The sequence below is a fragment of the Triplophysa rosa genome, linkage group LG11 (genome assembly GCF_024868665.1).
Source record: "Triplophysa rosa linkage group LG11, Trosa_1v2, whole genome shotgun sequence".
NCBI classification, from domain to species: Eukaryota; Metazoa; Chordata; class Actinopteri; order Cypriniformes; family Nemacheilidae; genus Triplophysa; species Triplophysa rosa.
The window spans coordinates 23,134,251-23,153,960 of NC_079900.1; the positions used below are offsets into that span (position 1 = coordinate 23,134,251).

Consider the following 19,710-nt stretch of genomic DNA (forward strand, 5'->3'; position numbering starts at 1 on the left):
ATTCTCGGATTAACTGCTTAACTGATTTAATGGAAAAGGATCTTTCTCACTCCGTCCACTTTCCTGCAGTTTTCATCTCTCCCTCTATATTCCAGTTCCTTTCCCTTCCAATGAGTATTGAGGCTTTTCATGAAATATATATATGTGAAAACAAACAAAAACGTGCACAATCCATATTTTGTGTTTTGGTTTGTTTGTATATAAAAGTAAAAACGGAAGAAAAAAAATCTTGAAAAATATCTCATGGATGCTTGTGACATGGTTATTAGTAATCTTCACTGTTCCTGTCCTCTTCCTGTGTCTCATCATCCCATCCCAGTTTCTGACATTCCTTTGTTTTCTTATTAAAACCATGTTCTGCCTTTATAAGTGTAATGGGAGCAGGTGCCGCTTGGTGATATTTAGCCACCGCCGGCATTCCCTCAAGTATGCCTTCGCCCGGAGGGAACGTGTCCGATGCCTTTGAGATGAGCTGTTGTACAGATAGATGGTCGTGTTGTATAACTGTAGAAATGTAAGCGATGTGGTAGAGCAGGTCTTTACTTGTCTCTCGGTATGTATGCGTGCATGTCCACACATTGCGTTAGTTATGTAGGGTTAGCGGGACGTGATGTCCTGACCACTAGGGGAGCCGTCCTAAAAATCCGCCTTGCCCTGCTTTAATGTCGCAGGGTTTTTCCATTGAACCGTTTCATGTGGCCTTAAAATTTAATTCCGTAGCAAGACATTTTTTAACGCAACTAGGTTGAAACCCAAATTCCTGCTCCCTCAAGGGTACTGGCGGTCTTGTCTGCAGCCTTCGATTCAAGATGGCCAGTAGAAGTTGAACCTTGTTGCCCCGCCCACATTATCGTACCTCCGACAGATCCACGCTTGCGCACAAACCTGCCGCTTTCCAAAGACGACTGGTGGTTTGCTCGTGGTGAATGTGAGCTGCCGACTCGCTCTAGGAAGTTTTTTAAAGCGGAAAAGGGCTTTTCGCTCACGGACCTCAAGTATTGAAGGACTTAACTGAAACAAATGTCGAACTACACTGACTGTGCCTCCAGTATTGACAACCACGAGCTGCTTGAGGTGTGTAAAAGCTAAAGGACAATAGAACTCTAAATAGGTGCTTGTGTAGGGCGACGGCTTAAGGGTGCACCTTTCAGTTCCAGTCTCGGTGTAGCGCTCAATGCATCACTGTACTGTTTCATACACACTTTTCTTTAGCAACATTGCCCGTTAGGGTAAGAGCCTGATGCGCTGGTCTAAAACGCTTCTGTCTTCTTTTGTTTGCTTTTTCTGTGTACTTATCTCTGATAGCTGGAGATTACTGTTCACCTGTCAACATTAAAAGTGTTCAGAACAGACGTCATGCTTCTTTTGTCTTCCATTTATCGACATGATGCCGTCCCATTGTTCTTTTAGTTTGCAATGGCAAACCACATTGTTTGTGAAACTTTATTTTAATGCGTTAAAATAAAGGTTTCTGACGCGTCACACACACTGAAATATTTGTGTACACTTCCTGCGTGTGTTGTCCAATCACGCATCAGATTGTGAGTGGGTGTGCCAGCTATAGTTGAGACCCGGGGCCTGTACCATGAAGCCAGTTTAGGTGGCTAGCCAGGTAAGTTTAGGATTAGTTTGAACCAACCCTGGGTTTTAGGTACCATGAAAGTAGCTCAGCTTTAATAGGTGTTCATCGTCATGGTAATTGACGCTGCTCCGGAGCAGGTTTTGATGTAGATTAGGGATCTCACACTGAAACTGAACCAATCAGCTGCCAGCAAGTTTATAAATAACGCAACTAATTCACAGTGTGTGTTGCAATGGCTAGTTCTTTCTAATGTGTTATAAAAAAATAAGACAAAAAACATAATATATTTTTAGAAATATAAAATAAATACTGTTGTTACTAAAGTTAAAACCTTTCTTATTCTGTCCCTTATATTTGCATGAAATGTATTTTCCATGCATTTAAATTACTACTTACAGCACGTATTTATTTGTGTTGCGTCATTTTCACCACATAATCTGTGTTAGCTGGACATTTATCTTTGTCCACTAAAGAAGCCTTCTATTAAACAGCTAAGATAAAGGCCTAGATACATCAACACGTGACATCACATTAACTTTTAGACTGCCAATTTAAGCCTTTTTTTTGTAAAAGCAAGTTTTACCTGGAGAGCAACTAAATAATATTATCATACAGTACATATTAAAGGGGTCATATGTATCGAATGTGTTTTTCTGTGTCTTTGGTGTGTTATAAGTTGCCCATGCATGTATTAGACACGTAAAATTGCAAAAATTAAAGTGTTGGAACAAAAGATGCATTCTACCTAAAAGCGAATGCTCACCCAGACCTGCCTGAAACGCCTCGTGTAACCACACCCCCACAAATCTACATCAGTTCCTGGTATGATCTGACTAAGACCGCCCAAATGTATACGCAAGTAAGGTGGGTGTACCTGTCAGTACAATTGCTTTGGAACCTGATGTTCCAAATATGGTAAGAGGCGTTACATTTCCCTCACACGCTTGCAGTATTCGACCAATCACTGCGCACTGGTTAACTGGCCAATCATAGCACACCTCGCTTTTCAGAGCGATGAACTTTGTAAAAATCTGCACGTTTCAGAGAGGCGGGGCAAAGAGGAGATACAAACTTGCACGGTATGTGGAAAATACAGCGTTTTTTAACCTTAAATCGTGTATACACATTACATTACATCTAAAACAAACCATAATATTCATTTTAGCCGTGTCATATGACACCTTTAAAATCCTCAATACGTTTCATTTTATGCTGTAATGCTTAGATCATTGCGTGTCGGTGCTTTGAGGAAGGTAAAGCAAATGGGGAACCGTATACAGAACACTTTAACTAAATATAATGTGAAAAAGTCAAACTTCAAAATTCAATACAATCTTCTCTGATCTATGACAGGACTCGTTCACGTGCACGTGGATTACTCTCAGCTTCAGGATTAAAGCTCAAATTGACAAAGAAAGGTGACGAGCTGCTTCACGGTACCAACAAAGCCTGATTGCATTGCTTTGGGGTACAGTTCCCTGGTGTTGTGGTCACGTCTCTTCACAGAAAGTGGTTTACCATCTAGACACGACCCTAAAGCAGAACATGTCCAACCTGACCCTGTATTCATTCGTTCATTATCATCGAGGTAATAAATATATCAAACGCTCTTATAAAGCAAAGTGTGATTTAATATTGAATTAAAGTGGTTACACAATGCTATGGTTATTCATGATAGTGTCATACATGTGATAAGATTGTGAAAAAGCAAAAATGAGCATCACTTGCCTGATATACCTGTGGATGAACATGGTTACAGTAACCAAGAGTGAGTATATGATTTATCCTAAAAGGCCAAACCTCACAAACCAACACGAGACACATTTCCTGTTAACAGAAAGTGCCTGTGTCTCGGCGCCGCATCATTCAGGAAAACACCTGATCAGCTATTTTACATAGTATCGTCATCTCCGCGAGGCTTTGAAAACTGAAGACATAAATGAGAAGAAAATAATCAGTGGCACAGCCATTAGGAGCAGAAAAAGGGCTATTTTTCACTTTTTCTCCCTTTGCTGGGCTTAATGTCACCCTTGGTCCTCTGCAAGCGGGAAAAGATCTCCTTGAAGAGCGCTTTGTACTCGGGAGTGTTCTGGCTGATCCGCTTGTCCACAGCCTCCACCTGTCGGCTGATGCCCTCCAGGGCCTCCGGGGTTGAGGGCGTCTGGGGCGGAGTGGGCGGTTGCTGGGGCTCTGCCGCCCGGCATTCCTTCATAGATGGGTCCCTGGAGACGGGTCGAGAGGTCTGCACTTCAGCGTGGCACAGACTCTCCTCGTGACGCCTGCATTTCCCCAGCAGCTCCTCGTACTTCTCCAGGAGGGCGTGGTACTGCTCATCCACCTCCCGCAGGATGGACATGCCCCTCTTCCGCACGCCGTTGGCGTGTAGCGCGTAGCTACCTTTACGCCTGCCCGAGGCGTCCACTGCAGAAATGGCATCCAGAGCCGTATCGCTGCAGCTCTTCCGGACGGGCGCCGGATCCGCTGCGTCGCTGTTCTGCGTTCCGCCCATAGCGGCATCCTCTGGCGTGTCTGTCTCGGGGGCGCTGTTGAGTAGGGTTTGCTCCAGCCCCTCGTCTCCGCTCAGCAGGCAAACGCGGGATTTGCGTAGCTGCTGCATCTCCTGGAGCTCCGCCTCCAGCTCGTGCACGCGCCGCTGGCAGTTTTCCTCCCCTTGGAGGCGCTGTTCCAAACGCTCAAACTCCTGTATGACCGCAGAACATTCCCGCTCGGCGGCTTCACGCCGACCTCGCTCTGCTGCCACGGCTGCGCGTAGAGATGACACCATAACTCGCAGGTGTTCGTTTTCTTCGTCCTCTGTTTGACATTCTTCCTCTAGGTCACCGCTGCCCGGGTCAGACACCGTGAAACTGTCCTCATACCTGCAAAGGAGACATAATGCAATGCATTAACACACAATGTTAGAAGCTAGAAATGTAGAAAAAAACGTTTCATTTTATATACATACATGTATTTCAATTTAGCTAAAGTTTAATATTTTAAAGCCCAACAACAAATCTTTCCAAAACACGAATGGATAAATCATTTAGATTATATTAAAAACACTTTGACTAGTTGCTGAAATCCATTCTCTTTATTGTTGGAAATGACCACATACGTCAGTCCATCATGCAATATATTCTCCTCTGTGGTTTTATTTCCCGGTGAGACGGAAGTAATAAATGTGAACAGACCTGGGAGCAGTGCAGAGTTCTTTCAGGCAGGGGAAAGAGTGAACAGTTTTTCTCCTCTCTTTCTTTTCTCTGCGAACTCGGAGCTCCTCCAGCGTGCGTAATTCCTCCACGCGAGCCGTGAGCGTGTCCACCTGCCCCTGCAGCATCTCCATAGTGGCCGTCAATCTGTAAAAACACATGTACACGTGATCCGACTGTCATCATACACCACATCAGCAGAAAGTCTTTACAGGTTTAAAAAACAAACAAAATTGTGATTACTCGATCCAACTCCATCAGAATAGAGTGAGGAAATAAATGATGTAATTTCCATAACAACATTGAGCATTTCTGCCATGATGATTCATGTTTCCATGGTAACGCTGTCTTTACTGATTGGTTGAACACTCTGCAAAAGCGCAAGGAGTGTAGAATTCTACAATTAAACACAATTCTTCTCAAATGAAATGAAAACCATAGTGACTTGTGGTTTCTACAGAAGCATTCATATCACTATATGTATACATGTTATCAGTCTGTGTCATCTCTGGAATTGAACCCATGATTCGGATGTTGCTTTTATAGCAGTATGAACTTATCTTCAAACAACATCAGTGCTTATGATAGGTCTGTATTGAAAGATAAAAAGGATCGTCACTGGTGAAAGTGAATATGGGTTTTTGTTCCAGAACACCTGCTGTTGCATTGCATTAAAATAACATGTAGAAATCAAATAATGCCAATAATTAAATAAGAAATGCTATTTAAAACAGTAGAGTATGGTTATCACAATACCAACATTGTCATACCACAGAAAATAAGTGCATATGAATTTTTGGAAGGTGCTATGTGTTAACATTAGTAAATGCATTAGCTAACAAGGAACAATTGAGTTTTTCAGCATTTATTAATCCTTGTTAATGACAGTTCATGTCAATACAGTTATTCATGTTAGTTCATGGTGCATTTACTCATGTTAACAGTGACAACGTTTGATTTTAATAATGTATTAGTAAATGCTGAAATGAACATGAATTAATATGAATAAATGCTGTAGAAGTATTGTTCATTGTTAGTTCATGTTAGCTAATGCATTAACTCATTGTTAACAATATCACCTTATTGTAAAGTGTTACCCAATTTTTTCCCCCAATGTTTAAAGCAATGGTGCACAAACATTTGTAAACTTTCATGGCCACCGCCTATAATCTATTGTAGGAATATGCATTTTGTCAACATTTCAAAGTTTATGGAATGCCAGCATTTTGGATGACAACTTGAGTCAAAACCTGAACTTTCCATTTTAAAAGCAGGAAATATACATGGATGTGACAAAAACAGATACACATTTTTGAGAGACAACATACTTTATAGGATTTCTATGAATTAAAAAAACGTTTATGTTAAGCCATAATACCTAATAAATGGAGGGATGCCTCTTCATAGAACATAAAATAGTTCTATTTTAGTTTTCCTGTGCACATTATAGAGGAATATGGACCGTTATGGATGTGACAATTCTGTAAGCGGCACTTGCTTAAAAAATAAAAAAAGGCTTTAAAACTTACAGGAGACCTCAACAAACATTGACATCTGACCTATCAGTATGCTGAACCTTTGACCTTTGCATTGAATTGCTTTTTAATAAATGAAATTAAACGATGACATGTAATGTACAAACAACAATAAAACTAGATATTTAAATATTAAGAAGGGGTTGCCCATTTATCTCATGAAATGCAGACGTATGTACAGTAATACCACCTTAAAACATGAAGACACCAGAGCTGGAGGCCTATTTTACATAAAAAACCCTTGGGCCAATGCCTACTGTACATGCTGGTTCTAACTGGCCTCGAAATCTTTCTGGTCTCCATCAGTGGACACACCAGGCCGAGCATCGGTTACATACCGCTTCAGCCCCAGTGGACAAACTAGAAGGCCTTTCTATAGGTTCAGCTCAGGATTATTTATTGTCTAAAGGCTCCTGGGAGGTCACAGTACAATGTCATAACTAAATGAATATACATGAGCTAGACCCAACAAGATGACATTCTTGATGTGGTATTTGTCATGACGCTCTAATAATGTAGCTCACCTGTCAATCTTCTGCTGAGATCCTTTGCTCTCCAGCACCAGTTTCTCATTGGTTATCTCCAGCTCTCGAGCCGTCACGTCCAACTGCTCGTACACTTTAGCATGCTGCTCGTTCATCTCACGCAACATCTCCATCTGCTTGGTCAAATACTGACATAGATAGACGCATATGTTAACCTGCTGTTAAACTGTGTGAGTTTTACTGATCAATATAATCATTCGTTTCTCATCACGTAAGAATGTTCTTTACTCTTCTCAAGTCTTGCCCTTTATACTAAAACGTTTTTTGTGTGGAAAATACATTTGCACAAATGATATTCTTTCTTGTGTTCATTTAGTGTTAAAACATGCCTTGATTTGTTAACTACATTTTTGCATTAAACAATTTGAATCAACTGAGCAAACAAAACATAAGCAAACATATAAATAGTAATATATGCATTAAAAATATAAATATGAGCTATATATAAATATATATATATATATATATATATATAAACAAACTCTTCACATGTGTATATACTGTATATATATATAATGTATATTGTTTCCAAAATGAGATAACTTTAAAAAAGTCAAATGTTATCATGTTTTTATCGTGTTTTATTTGTTATTATGTTATGTTATTATGGCTTAAATCGAAACAAACCAACTGCAGTTTGATTGATATTAATTGGAATGCATAATAAAAAAAGATTTTGGATTTTTTTTCGAAATAAACTCTTTACACACACATATACAGTATATATATAATACAAATAAATACAAATAAATATCATACAAACTTGATATAATTATCATGCATGTATGAAATATTATAAAAAGTCAAAAACTATTTTGATGAAAAAAATGTACTGTCCATCTCCAATAGAAACATACTATAACGTAACTATTGTATAATTGACATATCAATAATATGTAACAGTTTTTAGAAAAACAGCTCAGATCAAGTCGCTTGTGTTTTTCTTCTTTTGTGAAATAAAAAGGACCCTGTGTTTGATGTTTCACGTGGAAAACCTTGCGAAACTTGTGAAATGTGCCTTGCGTGAAAAATCTCAATTTTCATCCAGTAATCCTAAACCCATAAACCTCTTACGTTCATTTCTTTCTGTGCTTAATATTAAAACCACTGCAGGCAACACCAGAAATTGTCATCACATTTGCAGTCGAAAGTATGGAAACGTTGTGCAATACAGCGAATGAGAGCATGTGAACATATCCTAACACTGGCTCATTGTGTAGGGATATGTAATTGTAATCCAGTCTATGTTTCATCAGATCTGGCACAGGCAACTTCAGACTCCCACGTCACACGCACAGCTAACAGCCTCACATCTATATACCTCACTGACTGCCCCCAGCGAGACCACCGGGGACAGAAAATCAAGACAAATTAGGCTTTGCTTAGACATGAAGGTCAGACATCATGACAGGCCTGACCTGAAGACCTTTAAATTCAATTCAATTTCATTTAAAGAAGCTGAAGGATGCAGTGTTGTCTTATTAGATTTAAATTGACATTACATTTTCATTTGTCGGAAAACATCAATGTCTTTACAAATAAAACATTTGCAACAGCAGCATTTGCGTGCCATTATGTAGACGTTTGGAATGCACTTGGCAAAGTAAGCGACGTAATTTCCTCATTATCTTCAGCTGGCATGTTCCTTTTTTTTCCAAAAAATTCAAAATATAAAATGTATTGTTTATTTGCAAACAGGTTTTATGCTCAAGTTATGCCATTAAAATAGCGACATCTGCTGACGGACACAATGCTGCATTGTCACAGGAACATGCCAGCTGAAGATAATGAGGAAATTATGTCGCTTCCTTTCTTTGCCAAGTGCATTCCAAACGTCTACATAATGCACACAAATGCCTTGTTCACTCCAAAGTCTTACACCCCTAATATATATACATACACACAATTTATTTATTCTATGATATGAAAAACTTCATTATTTTTACTAAACGATTATTAAATTGGTCAATTTGTCTTTCATTCCCAATTGAACCTCTTGTGTTGTAAATTCAATTCAAAGCCAGTTCTTAACTTCCATAATCATGAGAGAATCTATTGACTGAGCTCAAGACATGTTTCCAGTCGTGAGGAGCTCCGGAGCTTTACCTCGATCTCCTGCACCTGCTCTTCATTGTTGATGTACATCTGCTGCAGTGAGTCCTCCAGCTCTTTATTTCTCTCCAGGAGGGTTTTACCCAGTTCAGCTGCCAAATGCAGATCTAAGAGAAAAAAGACTAGAGTCACGCCAAACGGCACAAACAATAGAAGACCAGGAAGAGTGTCCGAGGCAGATGGTTTGTAAACAAGGAAATACATTTTCTCCATTAATAACATCCATTGTGGCGACCTAAAAGTGTTTGGTGACATAAGCTCTTTCACACTTAGTAAGCTGTCTATCTAGGCAACATTTTAAGACAACATTCCAGAGTCAGACGCAAATGCTCATTATGCGTCACAGTTGACAGGGCACGGAAAAAAAGTCTCTCTATCCATTCTATACTGTAAAAAACAAACATTTTCTGGCAGCTGATGTGCCAGAAATTAATTATAATAGAACATTTTTTCCCTGTAAAATTAGCTACATGTTTTCCCCGTTTTTTATTAGCGGTTTTTGTCTAGCATTCCAACCAGCCATGTAATAAAGACTAATAACACCCTAATGCTTTCATAAAGTGTGTCTGGAATTGTAGGCTTTGAGCGTGAAAACCCAAGAGCGAGAGAAACGAAGCCATAGAAAATCCTGCTGTTAAATTCTGTTTACAGGACTCATCCATGCATTCCTATTAACACAAGACACAGCCGAAGGCAGACAACAGAAGAAGAGAGAGACCTTCGCTCAGACTTGAGTGAGATCATATTTAAAGATCGGAACTAATCTGACAGGATGAGCAGACAGAGACTTAAAATGGCTGTCCAATAGATTTGTAATGAGTTTACTGTCTGTAAAAAAGGAAGAAACATGAATCTTGTTTGGCCATTACGTTTCCTAAACACATGATCATTAGTCCAGATTCTTGATCTCTTCTCATCCTGTGAGCCGTTGAGTGCACGAGTATTAAAACACATGCTTTAATAGCATCTTACAGTAAATGACTGTAAGTCAGGGCAGTAACATTATTAGTGCTGCTAAGCTCCATTTCTTTTTGTGAATCGATTTGATCCGTCTGCTGTCCTCTCATGACAGTGAATAGGTTATGACGAGAGAATGTCTGACATCGCAGGTTGTTTCTCCTGCAAGAGTTTTCCCTCAGCTCACAAACACCTGATCCTGCTTTACATTCCCTGAAGACACTAACAGGAAGTGACATCACATGAGGTGATGATGATGATGATGATGTATCGGGCTCATAGTGGTTGACCTCCATTAGACTGATGTGAGAGCAGAGATTCATCATGAGACAGATGGTGTGTGTGTGTGTGTGTGTGTGTGTGTGTGTGTGTGTGTGTGTGTGTGTGTGTGGTGGTGTGTGTGTGTGTGTGTGTTGTGGTGTGTGTGTGTGGTGTGTGTGTATTTCACTGTATATTTATTATATATGTGTGTGTGTGTGTGTGTGTGTGTGTGTGTGTGTGTGTGTGTGTGTGTGTGGGCGATAACCAAACACACAGCAGCACATGGATAAATCATACAAGAGCATTTTGGTGCCACATGTTTGTGTTTGTGTGTGAACTGATTCATGGGTGAGTTTACAGGAGAGAAACACACAACAGAGATGAGAGGACACACATGTTATTAATAAATTAATAAATATTATTAAATGCTAAGTATTTCATAATTATTGTTACTGCCAATGACCAATGATAATTTACATTTACTTGGATATTCTGTTTAAAAACAAATATTGGCAGATACTGAAATGATCAAATTATTGTGCATCTCTAGATCCTCAAAACACATTATGGTAATAATAATATTGCTTTACAATACAATAAATGTGTACATTTTAGAGCCTTGTAAGCAGAACTAGATATTCTGTACAGTAAGGGATATAAAACAAGGTCAGCAGTGTTCTCTTGAGGACAGATATGCCAATTAAACATTCTCAAACATGATGTAACAAACCAAGAACAAGTACAAACCCATTTGCTGCTCGGGCCGACTGAACAGGTTTACAAAATCATTCGAAACCAGATTTTTTTTCCATTTTGCTTTTGGAGTCACAATGGTTGCAAACTCTCTCTCTGCCTCCAACCACCAATTGTGGTTGTTATTTTGATTGTGATTCATGGGCCAAAAATGAGAAAACACGAAATAAACTAAATTTTAGATGAATTTGACTGAGGATTAACTGCTCTATGGTTTCTAGGGTGTTATTGCTGGTTGTTAGGTGGTTGTGTACTGCCCCGAGAACCAACAAGAAGAACTGGATCATCCATTTTCTCCTGATCTATTTAGTGCGTCTGTTGTGTCTATTAGCTCTTTACTACAAAACAAAAATACAGTATGCACTGGAAAATCTATATATATTTAAACCAAAATCTTATATTTTTCATTACATGAAAAGCTGCAATTCTTTAGGTTTAATTTAATACACTGTAATATTGTAATATATTATTCTATATTTTCAAATCTATATTAATTGATGAATATACTGACAACTAATATATACGATTTTCTGCTCCTCTCAAACACAGAGAGAGAGAGAGACAGAGAGAAAGAGAGAGAGAGCGAGAGATAGTTAGAGAGAGAGAGAAAGAGAGAGAGAAAGAGAGAGAGAAAAAAAGAGAGAGAGAGAGAGAGAGAGAGAGAGAGAGAGAGAGAGAGAGAGAGAGAGAGAGAGAGAGAGAGAGAGAGAGAGAGAGAGAGAGACAGAGAGAGAGAGATTTGATTTTTAATAACACCTTTATTTAATTACATAATTCTAGCAACACACACACACACCAAAAAAAACATCAGTACAACACTGAGATTATCCAATATTCTCAGTAAAGACCAAGACATTATTTTCTACCCAACACAACAAATTTTCTGCACTCCAAATGTCTTTGAACTTTTCCATCTCCTTCATAGAAAAATAAAAAATAAAATCATGCCTTATTCTTGTTTTTAAAAGCCCTTTAAAAACTGATTCAACTTCCCAGTTTATGTCATGAGTCATTTTGTACCTTCTACTAAAATATATAGCCATTTTTGCTTGTCCCAAAATGAAATTTAACAGCCGTCCTTTCCTCTTTTTGTTTTTGCAATATTTAAACCCAAAAAATAAATACCGTCATTGTAAACACCTCATCAACAGAAGAAAATAGGGTCTGCAATAAAACAAACAAAGAGCTCAGTCTCTCACACTGCATAAAACAATGAAAAATGTTTTCCTTTTCATCACAAAAAAAGCATTTATCCTGCACAGTTGGATTCAAAATTGAAACAAAAGCATTAACTGCAATAATGCCATGTAACACCCTCCACTGCAGATCTCCAACTTTTTTAGTCAATGGTGGCTTGTAAAATGAACCCCAACAAGGCTTAATATCATCTTCAACATTCAAATGGTCTCTCCAATGCGTATCCACACGTTGTAATTTCTCCTTATTTATCATTTTAACACATACTTGATACAAACTCTTGCCCCCCATTGAATCAAATACCATGTCTCTTAAATCCTTTGAAGTAGATGATGAACTCTCCGTGTCGAAAATAGTCTTTGGTATCACCATACTTGGAAAACAATCCATTTCCTTTGGGACGGTTCGTAATGATAAAAAAGTCCAGTCCTCTTCACTCAGTCTATTTTGAAATCTTTCCAACAGAATATGAACTGTCCTTGTTGATCTTATGTCCAATTTCTGTGCAACCGCAACAGTATTGTCCAGAGCATTACCAGCCACTTCGATTAGATTTTTCATTTTTACAATGTTGGCATCTACTAGAACCCGTTTTAACCAAATTGTTGTCTTTCCACAGAAATCCAAACTTGCTCCATTAATCAGAGGTTATTCTAAAAACCAGTGTAGAGACTTGTAGGGTAAAGATCTCTTGGTCTGCACCAGTCACCAAGCTCTTCTCATACTTTCATAAAAAGGAGAGATGCACTTCAAATCAAAATTAGAACAGTCTGACCAAAAGAGATTTTTTCCAAATCCCCACCCACCAACCTTACTAAGAAGGCAAGCAGCTAGACCATTCCATGATACATTTGGCTTATATAAAAAATTCTGAACAAATTGTAGCCTAAAGGCTGCCTTCCTGCTCTTAAGATCTACGATGCTTTGTCCACCTTCGTCCTTCGGGAGATATAACACAGCCCTAGGTAGCCAGTGTAATTTATCCCAGAAAAAATTGATCATTTTACTTTGTATTTTCTCAAGAACCCCAAGAGGAGGCTCTAACACTGCTAATCTGTGCCACAGCGAGGAGGCTACCACATTATTAATAATCAAAGCCCTTCCCCTAAACGACATTTTAGGTAATAACCATTTTCACCTTTCCAATCTTCCCTCAACATTTTCACAAACATTCTCCCAATTTTTCTGATTGGTCATTTCATCACCCAAAAAAATTCCAAGATATTTTAATCCATGTTGTGACCAGGTCATTCCGCCTGGCAAAGACAACTTTTCCTTATTCCATTGTCCAACTAAATATGCTGCACTTTTGGCCCAATTTACTTTTGCGGAGGAAGCTTTACCATATCTACTTACAATATCCACTAACTTATCAATATCATTTTGCCCACTAATCAATACCATCACATCGTCAGCATACGCTGACAGTTTTATTGGTGGGAAAAAATGTTGACATTTAAAACCATCTAGTTCTGCTCTAATTTGAATAAGCATAGGTTCTAAAGCTATTGAATACAGCATGCCTGACATGGCACAGCCTTGTCTTATACCTCTCTTAATTTTGAAAGGACTACATAAGCCACCACTGACTTTCAGTATACTCTCAATATCACCGTAGAGCACTTTAATCATAGCAATAAACTCAAGTGGGAAACCAAATGCCTCAAGTGTATTCCATAAAAACTGATGCTCCACCCGGTCAAAAGCTTTCTCTAGGTCTAGCGAAACCATACCAACCTTTTTACCAAAAAGTCTAGAAACTTCAAATACATCTCGAATTAACGATATATTATCAACAATTGATCTGTTGGGCACACAATAGGACTGATCTATATGGATGACCCGTCCCATCACCTCCCTTAGTCTGTTTGCCAAAGTTTTTGAAAGAACTTTATAGTCTGTACATAACAAAGAGACTGGTCTCCAGTTCTTTATCTCCTTGAGATCACCTTTCTTCGGGATCAGAGTTAAAACTGCTCTCCTGCAACTTATTGGCAGTCGCCCTTCAGCCAGACTGTTGTTTAACACTGCCAGCAAGTCTTCTCCCAGGAAGTACCAGTACGCTTTGTAGAAATCCACAGTCAGACCATCCAAACCTGGTGCTTTGCCACTTTTCATGTTTTGTAGTGCTTTAAAAAGTTCCTCTACTGTTACAGGACGCACCAGGTCTTCACACGACTCCTCAGTCATTTGTGGAAGGTCTGAGATGCACTGTTTCTTTGACTGGTCCTCTACACTTTCACTGGCATACAGCTCCTTGTAAAAGCTAACAGCCCTCTTTCTAATGTCAGAGTCTAATGTCAGCTCTCTCCCATCCGCAGAACGTAAACATTGAATACTCTTTCTTTGTCCATTTTTCTTTTCCAGACTAAAGAAGAATTTGGACGGGGCATCCATTTCAGAAATACTCTGAAATCTGGACCTAACCAATGCTCCTTGAGCTCTAGTGTCCAACAGATCAGCTAATGTGAATTTTTTGTTCTTAAGAGCCTGCATTTGGCCTTGATCTCCATGAACTCCATTCAATACTTGGAGTTCCACAATATCCTTCTCTAAACTTCTAATCTTTTGAATAGTGTCCTTAGTAAGTCAGTATACTGATTACATAATTTTTAGAGAGAGAGAGAGAGAGAGAGAGAGAGAGAGAGAGAAGCTGTTCATTGTGTGCATGAGTCAGGGCTGGTACAGTAATATACCGTTCAACAACAGAAATGTGTAAACTGGATTCTGCTCTACTGTTTATACACTTTAATATAACTGTAAATATAAGTAAAGTATGACCTGGTATTATGACATCGTTCAATTGGTCCATCAGATCAAAGCGGTTCAACAAGCGACGAGAGTACTTTATGTGCGCAAAAGAAAAATAAATTTTGATTTTTGGGCGAACTATCCCTTTAATATAGAAGTCCACTATTTTGTAGGTGTTCACATTTACATTTATGCATTTGGCAGACGCTTTTATCCAAAGCGACTTACATTGCATTATACTATACATTTGTTTCGGAGTATGTGCAATCCCTGGGATCGAACCCATGACCTTGGCGTTCTTAGCGCCTTGCTCGAACCACTGAGCCCCAAACTGTTTCATGTTTCCTAATCCATCACCTTTAAAACTGAATGGTCACCCATGCCATGAAAACGCCTCTAACCAGGCAATGTTGACATTTGACTCTCTTCAGACCTGAGCGAGTGTTCAGACGACATTTCCGCTCAAGATGCATTCCTCTCTCGAACCGCACGTCAATGGAGACGTTCTGAAACGGATCGATATTGAGTTTCTGTGTCTAACTTCCATTAGGCCATTAGCACAAAGTGCATGAATATAATGTTTGCTAATTTCATTGTGAATGAATTTGTCTCTTAAAGTTCTTCCTGTAGCTGCCTGATGCATTTCTCAATGTTGTCTTACAGGCACACACTGTATAACTGCTGATGAACCAAAACAATGATATGAAGACGCCCGAGAAACCCGATTAGACCAATTGAAATAAAACAAATAGTTTTTAGAAAACAAATACCCTCACCATTACTCAAAGCTAAAATACTACAGCAAGAAGCCAGATGCTGCGCAGTACATTCATTTTACCACAGCAAAAGCAGTATTTTTAGAAACAACAAAAGCAATTTCATAAACAAATAGTTACATTACATTTATCAAAATACACGTTTTTTTGCCAAGTGATAGACTTTAAAGGGGTGTAACAATATATGGTGATAAAAAACTATGACTTTGTATTGTGTATATTTTTACTATATGACGTCTGTTTAAGCCTATTGGTTGAGCCGCTTACACATGACCTTCATCTGCACACTGTACAGTGTTTTAAAAGCGGAATGGATGATTTGGTAAGGTGCTAACTTTAGCCTGCTAGCACTGAGATCATTAGTTCCATCCCAAATCGTGCACTTATGCACTATTCTACACCATTTTGTAGTATAAATAGTGTGAGTAGTGCATTCACATTGAAAATCCTCAAAAAAGTTAAAAAAGTACCCGGATGATGCACCTTTTCAACCGAAGATATAAAGTGTGGAACTCTGGACACTTCATGCAGTCAACGGTCGCAATTTCGCTTACGTAGCGGAAGGGAGGCGGGGCTATCAGACGCTGCTCGGGCAAAACTCTCCAGCAGAGTGATAACGCTTCAATCTGATGATGACTACAGTTTTGCTTGGCAAAACAGATAAAAACTACATTAAATTTACAATACACATATTGATTTTATTCGCACGCATTGTGCCGTGCCATTGACGTCAATTGTGTTCGTCTGGGAAACAAATATTCTTACAGTTAGTATAAAACCGTTTAGCATTCCATTTGGGACGATACTACCCTTCTAAAATTCATACACTACATGGTTGAGTGCATAATTTAGAGGGCTATTTCATCTGAAAATCAAAATTTCATAACATCATAAGGCATCCTAACTGACTATGACTTTCTTCTTGAAGAATAATGCAGTCGGAGTTATGATACCACATATCATTTTACTTCCAAACGGTAGAATGGGAGTGAATGGGTGTTGACTTTTTTAAGCTCCAAAAAGTGCATCCATCGATCAAAGAACTGCTCAACATGGCTCTGTGGTCTTAACAAAGGTCTTCTGAAGAGAATCGAAGCGAAATATCCATATTGACAACACTATTAACGTTGATGTCTAGCTTCCGGCTGCACATGAACCTGAGGCTTGTTTATCCAGCAAATGATGCAGGCGTGTTGTAAGTTCCGTTGACGAATGCTGCATTTTTCGTTTTGATTCAATAGGATAGCGTCTACTCTGCGTGGGAGCTTTCGTCACTGTCGTTCTACCGCTGTGTCTGCACAGCGTATGTGAGCACGCTGATGACGTATGGTACAAAATATGTTGACTGAAAATGTACACATGACCTATCATTGCATTCAGCCAGAATGTAATGATTGGGCGAACGTTATCTTGGTCCTGCACGTTTCACAGACGATATATAATTATAAAAATATCATTGGACCACTTTACGTATTGATTGCTATCAGGATGTAAAGAGATTTCCAACCAGCATGACAAAAATGTTTCTGGCCTTTCATTTTTAATTATTATTTTGTGTTTTTACCTCTTTAAAAAGTTGTCACTGAGAGTTTTGCTTTCTTAAAACCTTTCTTGATTTTAATTTTATAGTAAAATTCAGTTTTTATTTTTTCCTGTTCTATTTAGATTCATTTAGATTAAACTGCTGTAAATTATATAAAACGTTAGGGTGTAATTTATGTCATTTGTAATTTATGTAAAATGTAATTTATTTGAATTGCAATGTTTTTGAAACTGCTGCTTGTCACTAATTGTTTCAATGAATAATACTGAACAAGCAAACGTAATTTAAAGTAATTTATTTATAAATATATATGTATAAATAGTGCGAGTAGTGCGTTCACATTGAAAATTCCCAAAATAGAAGTGCACTTTTTCAACCGAAAATATGAAGGCAAATGACGCAGGCGTGTCGTAAGTTCCGGTGACGAACGCGGTATTTTTCGTTTTGATCCAATAAGCCGCGGTCAGACTTGACTTTGAGCATGCGAAGATCGTTCGGACGGTGGTACGAAAATGGGCAGGCGCGATTCCTCTTTTTTTAACATTTCTGTACCGAGAGGTCACGCTGGGACGTTTTGATTTTCTATTGGTCTCACTCCGCTCACGAGACGCTAATTCGCAGGTCAGAGTTCACCAAACTTGAACTTTGCTACGCAACGAAATGCAAAATATCGTTGGACGGTCTTGCGTTTCCGGTCTGTCGCATTCGCATGCGTATGAATGGAAGTCAATGGAGGGAAAAGTCAAGTGTGATCGCGGCTATAAGATACCATCATCTCTGCGCGGGAGCTTTCGTCACTGTCATTTGCCGGAAAAACAAGCCTCAGGTTCACAAAGAGGAATAACTCTCCAGATGAAGCGCCTCTGTAAATCCTCCTCAACCAAACAATCCATGTTTCAAGTTTCATTCCAATCAAATTCTCAGACTTTTCTCTTTCGTCTAAATATCCCATTTGGATATTAGGTCGTCAGTTTTTTGTCTGTCTTTGAAAGTTCGGCCAAACAAAGTGTCCCGATTCATAAATATCAGTGACAGGCTGTACTACAGCTCAGCGTTTTATATTGCGAATCAATCCAGAGGGCAGAGAGAGTGCAATGACATCATCCTAAACCATCAGAGCCATTCAAGCCCTTCTTATTCAACACGACACGACGAGAATAAAAATAACTGGATCAGAGCAACATACAAGAAGAAAATAATCGAATCTAAATGCAAAACCGCTGTTAAAATGGAGCTTTATGACCATATACCCAAGACAATTTAGCATAAGATAAGAAATTAGATGTAAATGACCACCTATTTGAAATACTATCTATTCAAATGCAGTTTAAATATGTGTCTGCATTATCAAGTGCTGTTTGTACATTATAACTGCCACTTCTGCTTTGCCAACCATTAATAGACAAAATTTGGAAGATTTTTAGGTCTATCACGACTATGCAAAATATCATAATGCTTAAGCCTTCCAGACGCAGTTTATGAACAGCAGATTAACACCAAATGTTGTGCATCTGTCACAGATCCAGTGTCCACATCCAGAGGAAGACGTCATCCGCCTACATCACAGATGCTCACAGAAGTCCCACATCTCGCATCTTTAACCTTCAACCTGAGATTTGACTCCAAACATACATCACAACGTGACTTTATATATTGTGACTTTATATATAGATTCATTTGATGAACTGTCTTTAGCTCAAAAAATGGACACTCTCTTTGTCTGTGGATTGTCAATCGCATCTATCATGCTTTTTTGGTCAAACGGATGCGGTTTTTCGGTATCTTTCTCACCTTGCTCCAGGTCTCTCTGGTCGTACCACGGCTCTTCCTCCTCGGTCACAAACTCGTCCATCCTGCCGGCGCGGAGCATCAGTTACTCGGTTAACGGGCCGTCCGGAAGATCTATTAAAGCCACGAAAATAAATCACGGAACGCGCCGATGCGGCAAACGTCTCACTTTAACACGCTTTCGTGAAGTGTACTCCTGTTTGCACACAAAAGCGGCGTTGCAAACACTTTACTCACCTATTTTACGTCTTTTTTCGCTGAATAAATGTCCGTCCGTGCAGCATCCGCGACCTGCTCGATGCAGAGAAGATACAACAATGACAGCGCGCGCTGCCAGCGGCAAACACTCGCTCCGTTTGCGTGAAATGTTTCCGGCGTGTCAGGAGAAAAAATTCCAGCGAGATAAAAGATGTCACGTTTAGTCCTGTCACATTCAAGCCCTCCCACTGCCGTGCTAAGCGCAGATATCTCTACTCGTACGCTTTGTTGAGTTCCCAACAACATCCCGTTGGTTTCGTCCAGCGGTGGAGTTTGCGCATTCTACTATGGTGAAGATCCGCTGCTTAATATTCATGAGCTACGAGTCTTATTGGACAGCGACCAAGCACGTCAGCACGTTCTAATAATACTCATTATTATTTTTTATTTAACATTTGCTTACATAGTACATAGCGCAGAAAAAGGATCATATACAACAGGCT

At 39.2% G+C, this 19,710-nt stretch overlaps 1 protein-coding gene across 1 annotated transcript; it reads right to left on the reverse strand.

Annotated features, from left to right (window-relative positions):
* Window positions 1–11: 11 nt before the first annotated feature.
* Window positions 12–19,541, reverse strand: cdr2l (cerebellar degeneration-related protein 2-like). Its single transcript, XM_057345641.1, has 6 exons — window positions 19,247–19,541; window positions 19,013–19,123; window positions 8,978–9,090; window positions 6,851–6,999; window positions 4,774–4,938; window positions 12–4,461 (listed from the first exon to the last, which is right to left on the reverse strand). The coding sequence occupies exons 2-6, from the start codon at window positions 19,089–19,091 to the stop codon at window positions 3,570–3,572; spliced, it is 1,398 nt and encodes a 465-aa protein (XP_057201624.1). The 5' UTR covers window positions 19,092–19,123; window positions 19,247–19,541; the 3' UTR covers window positions 12–3,569.
* Window positions 19,542–19,710: the final 169 nt, after the last annotated feature.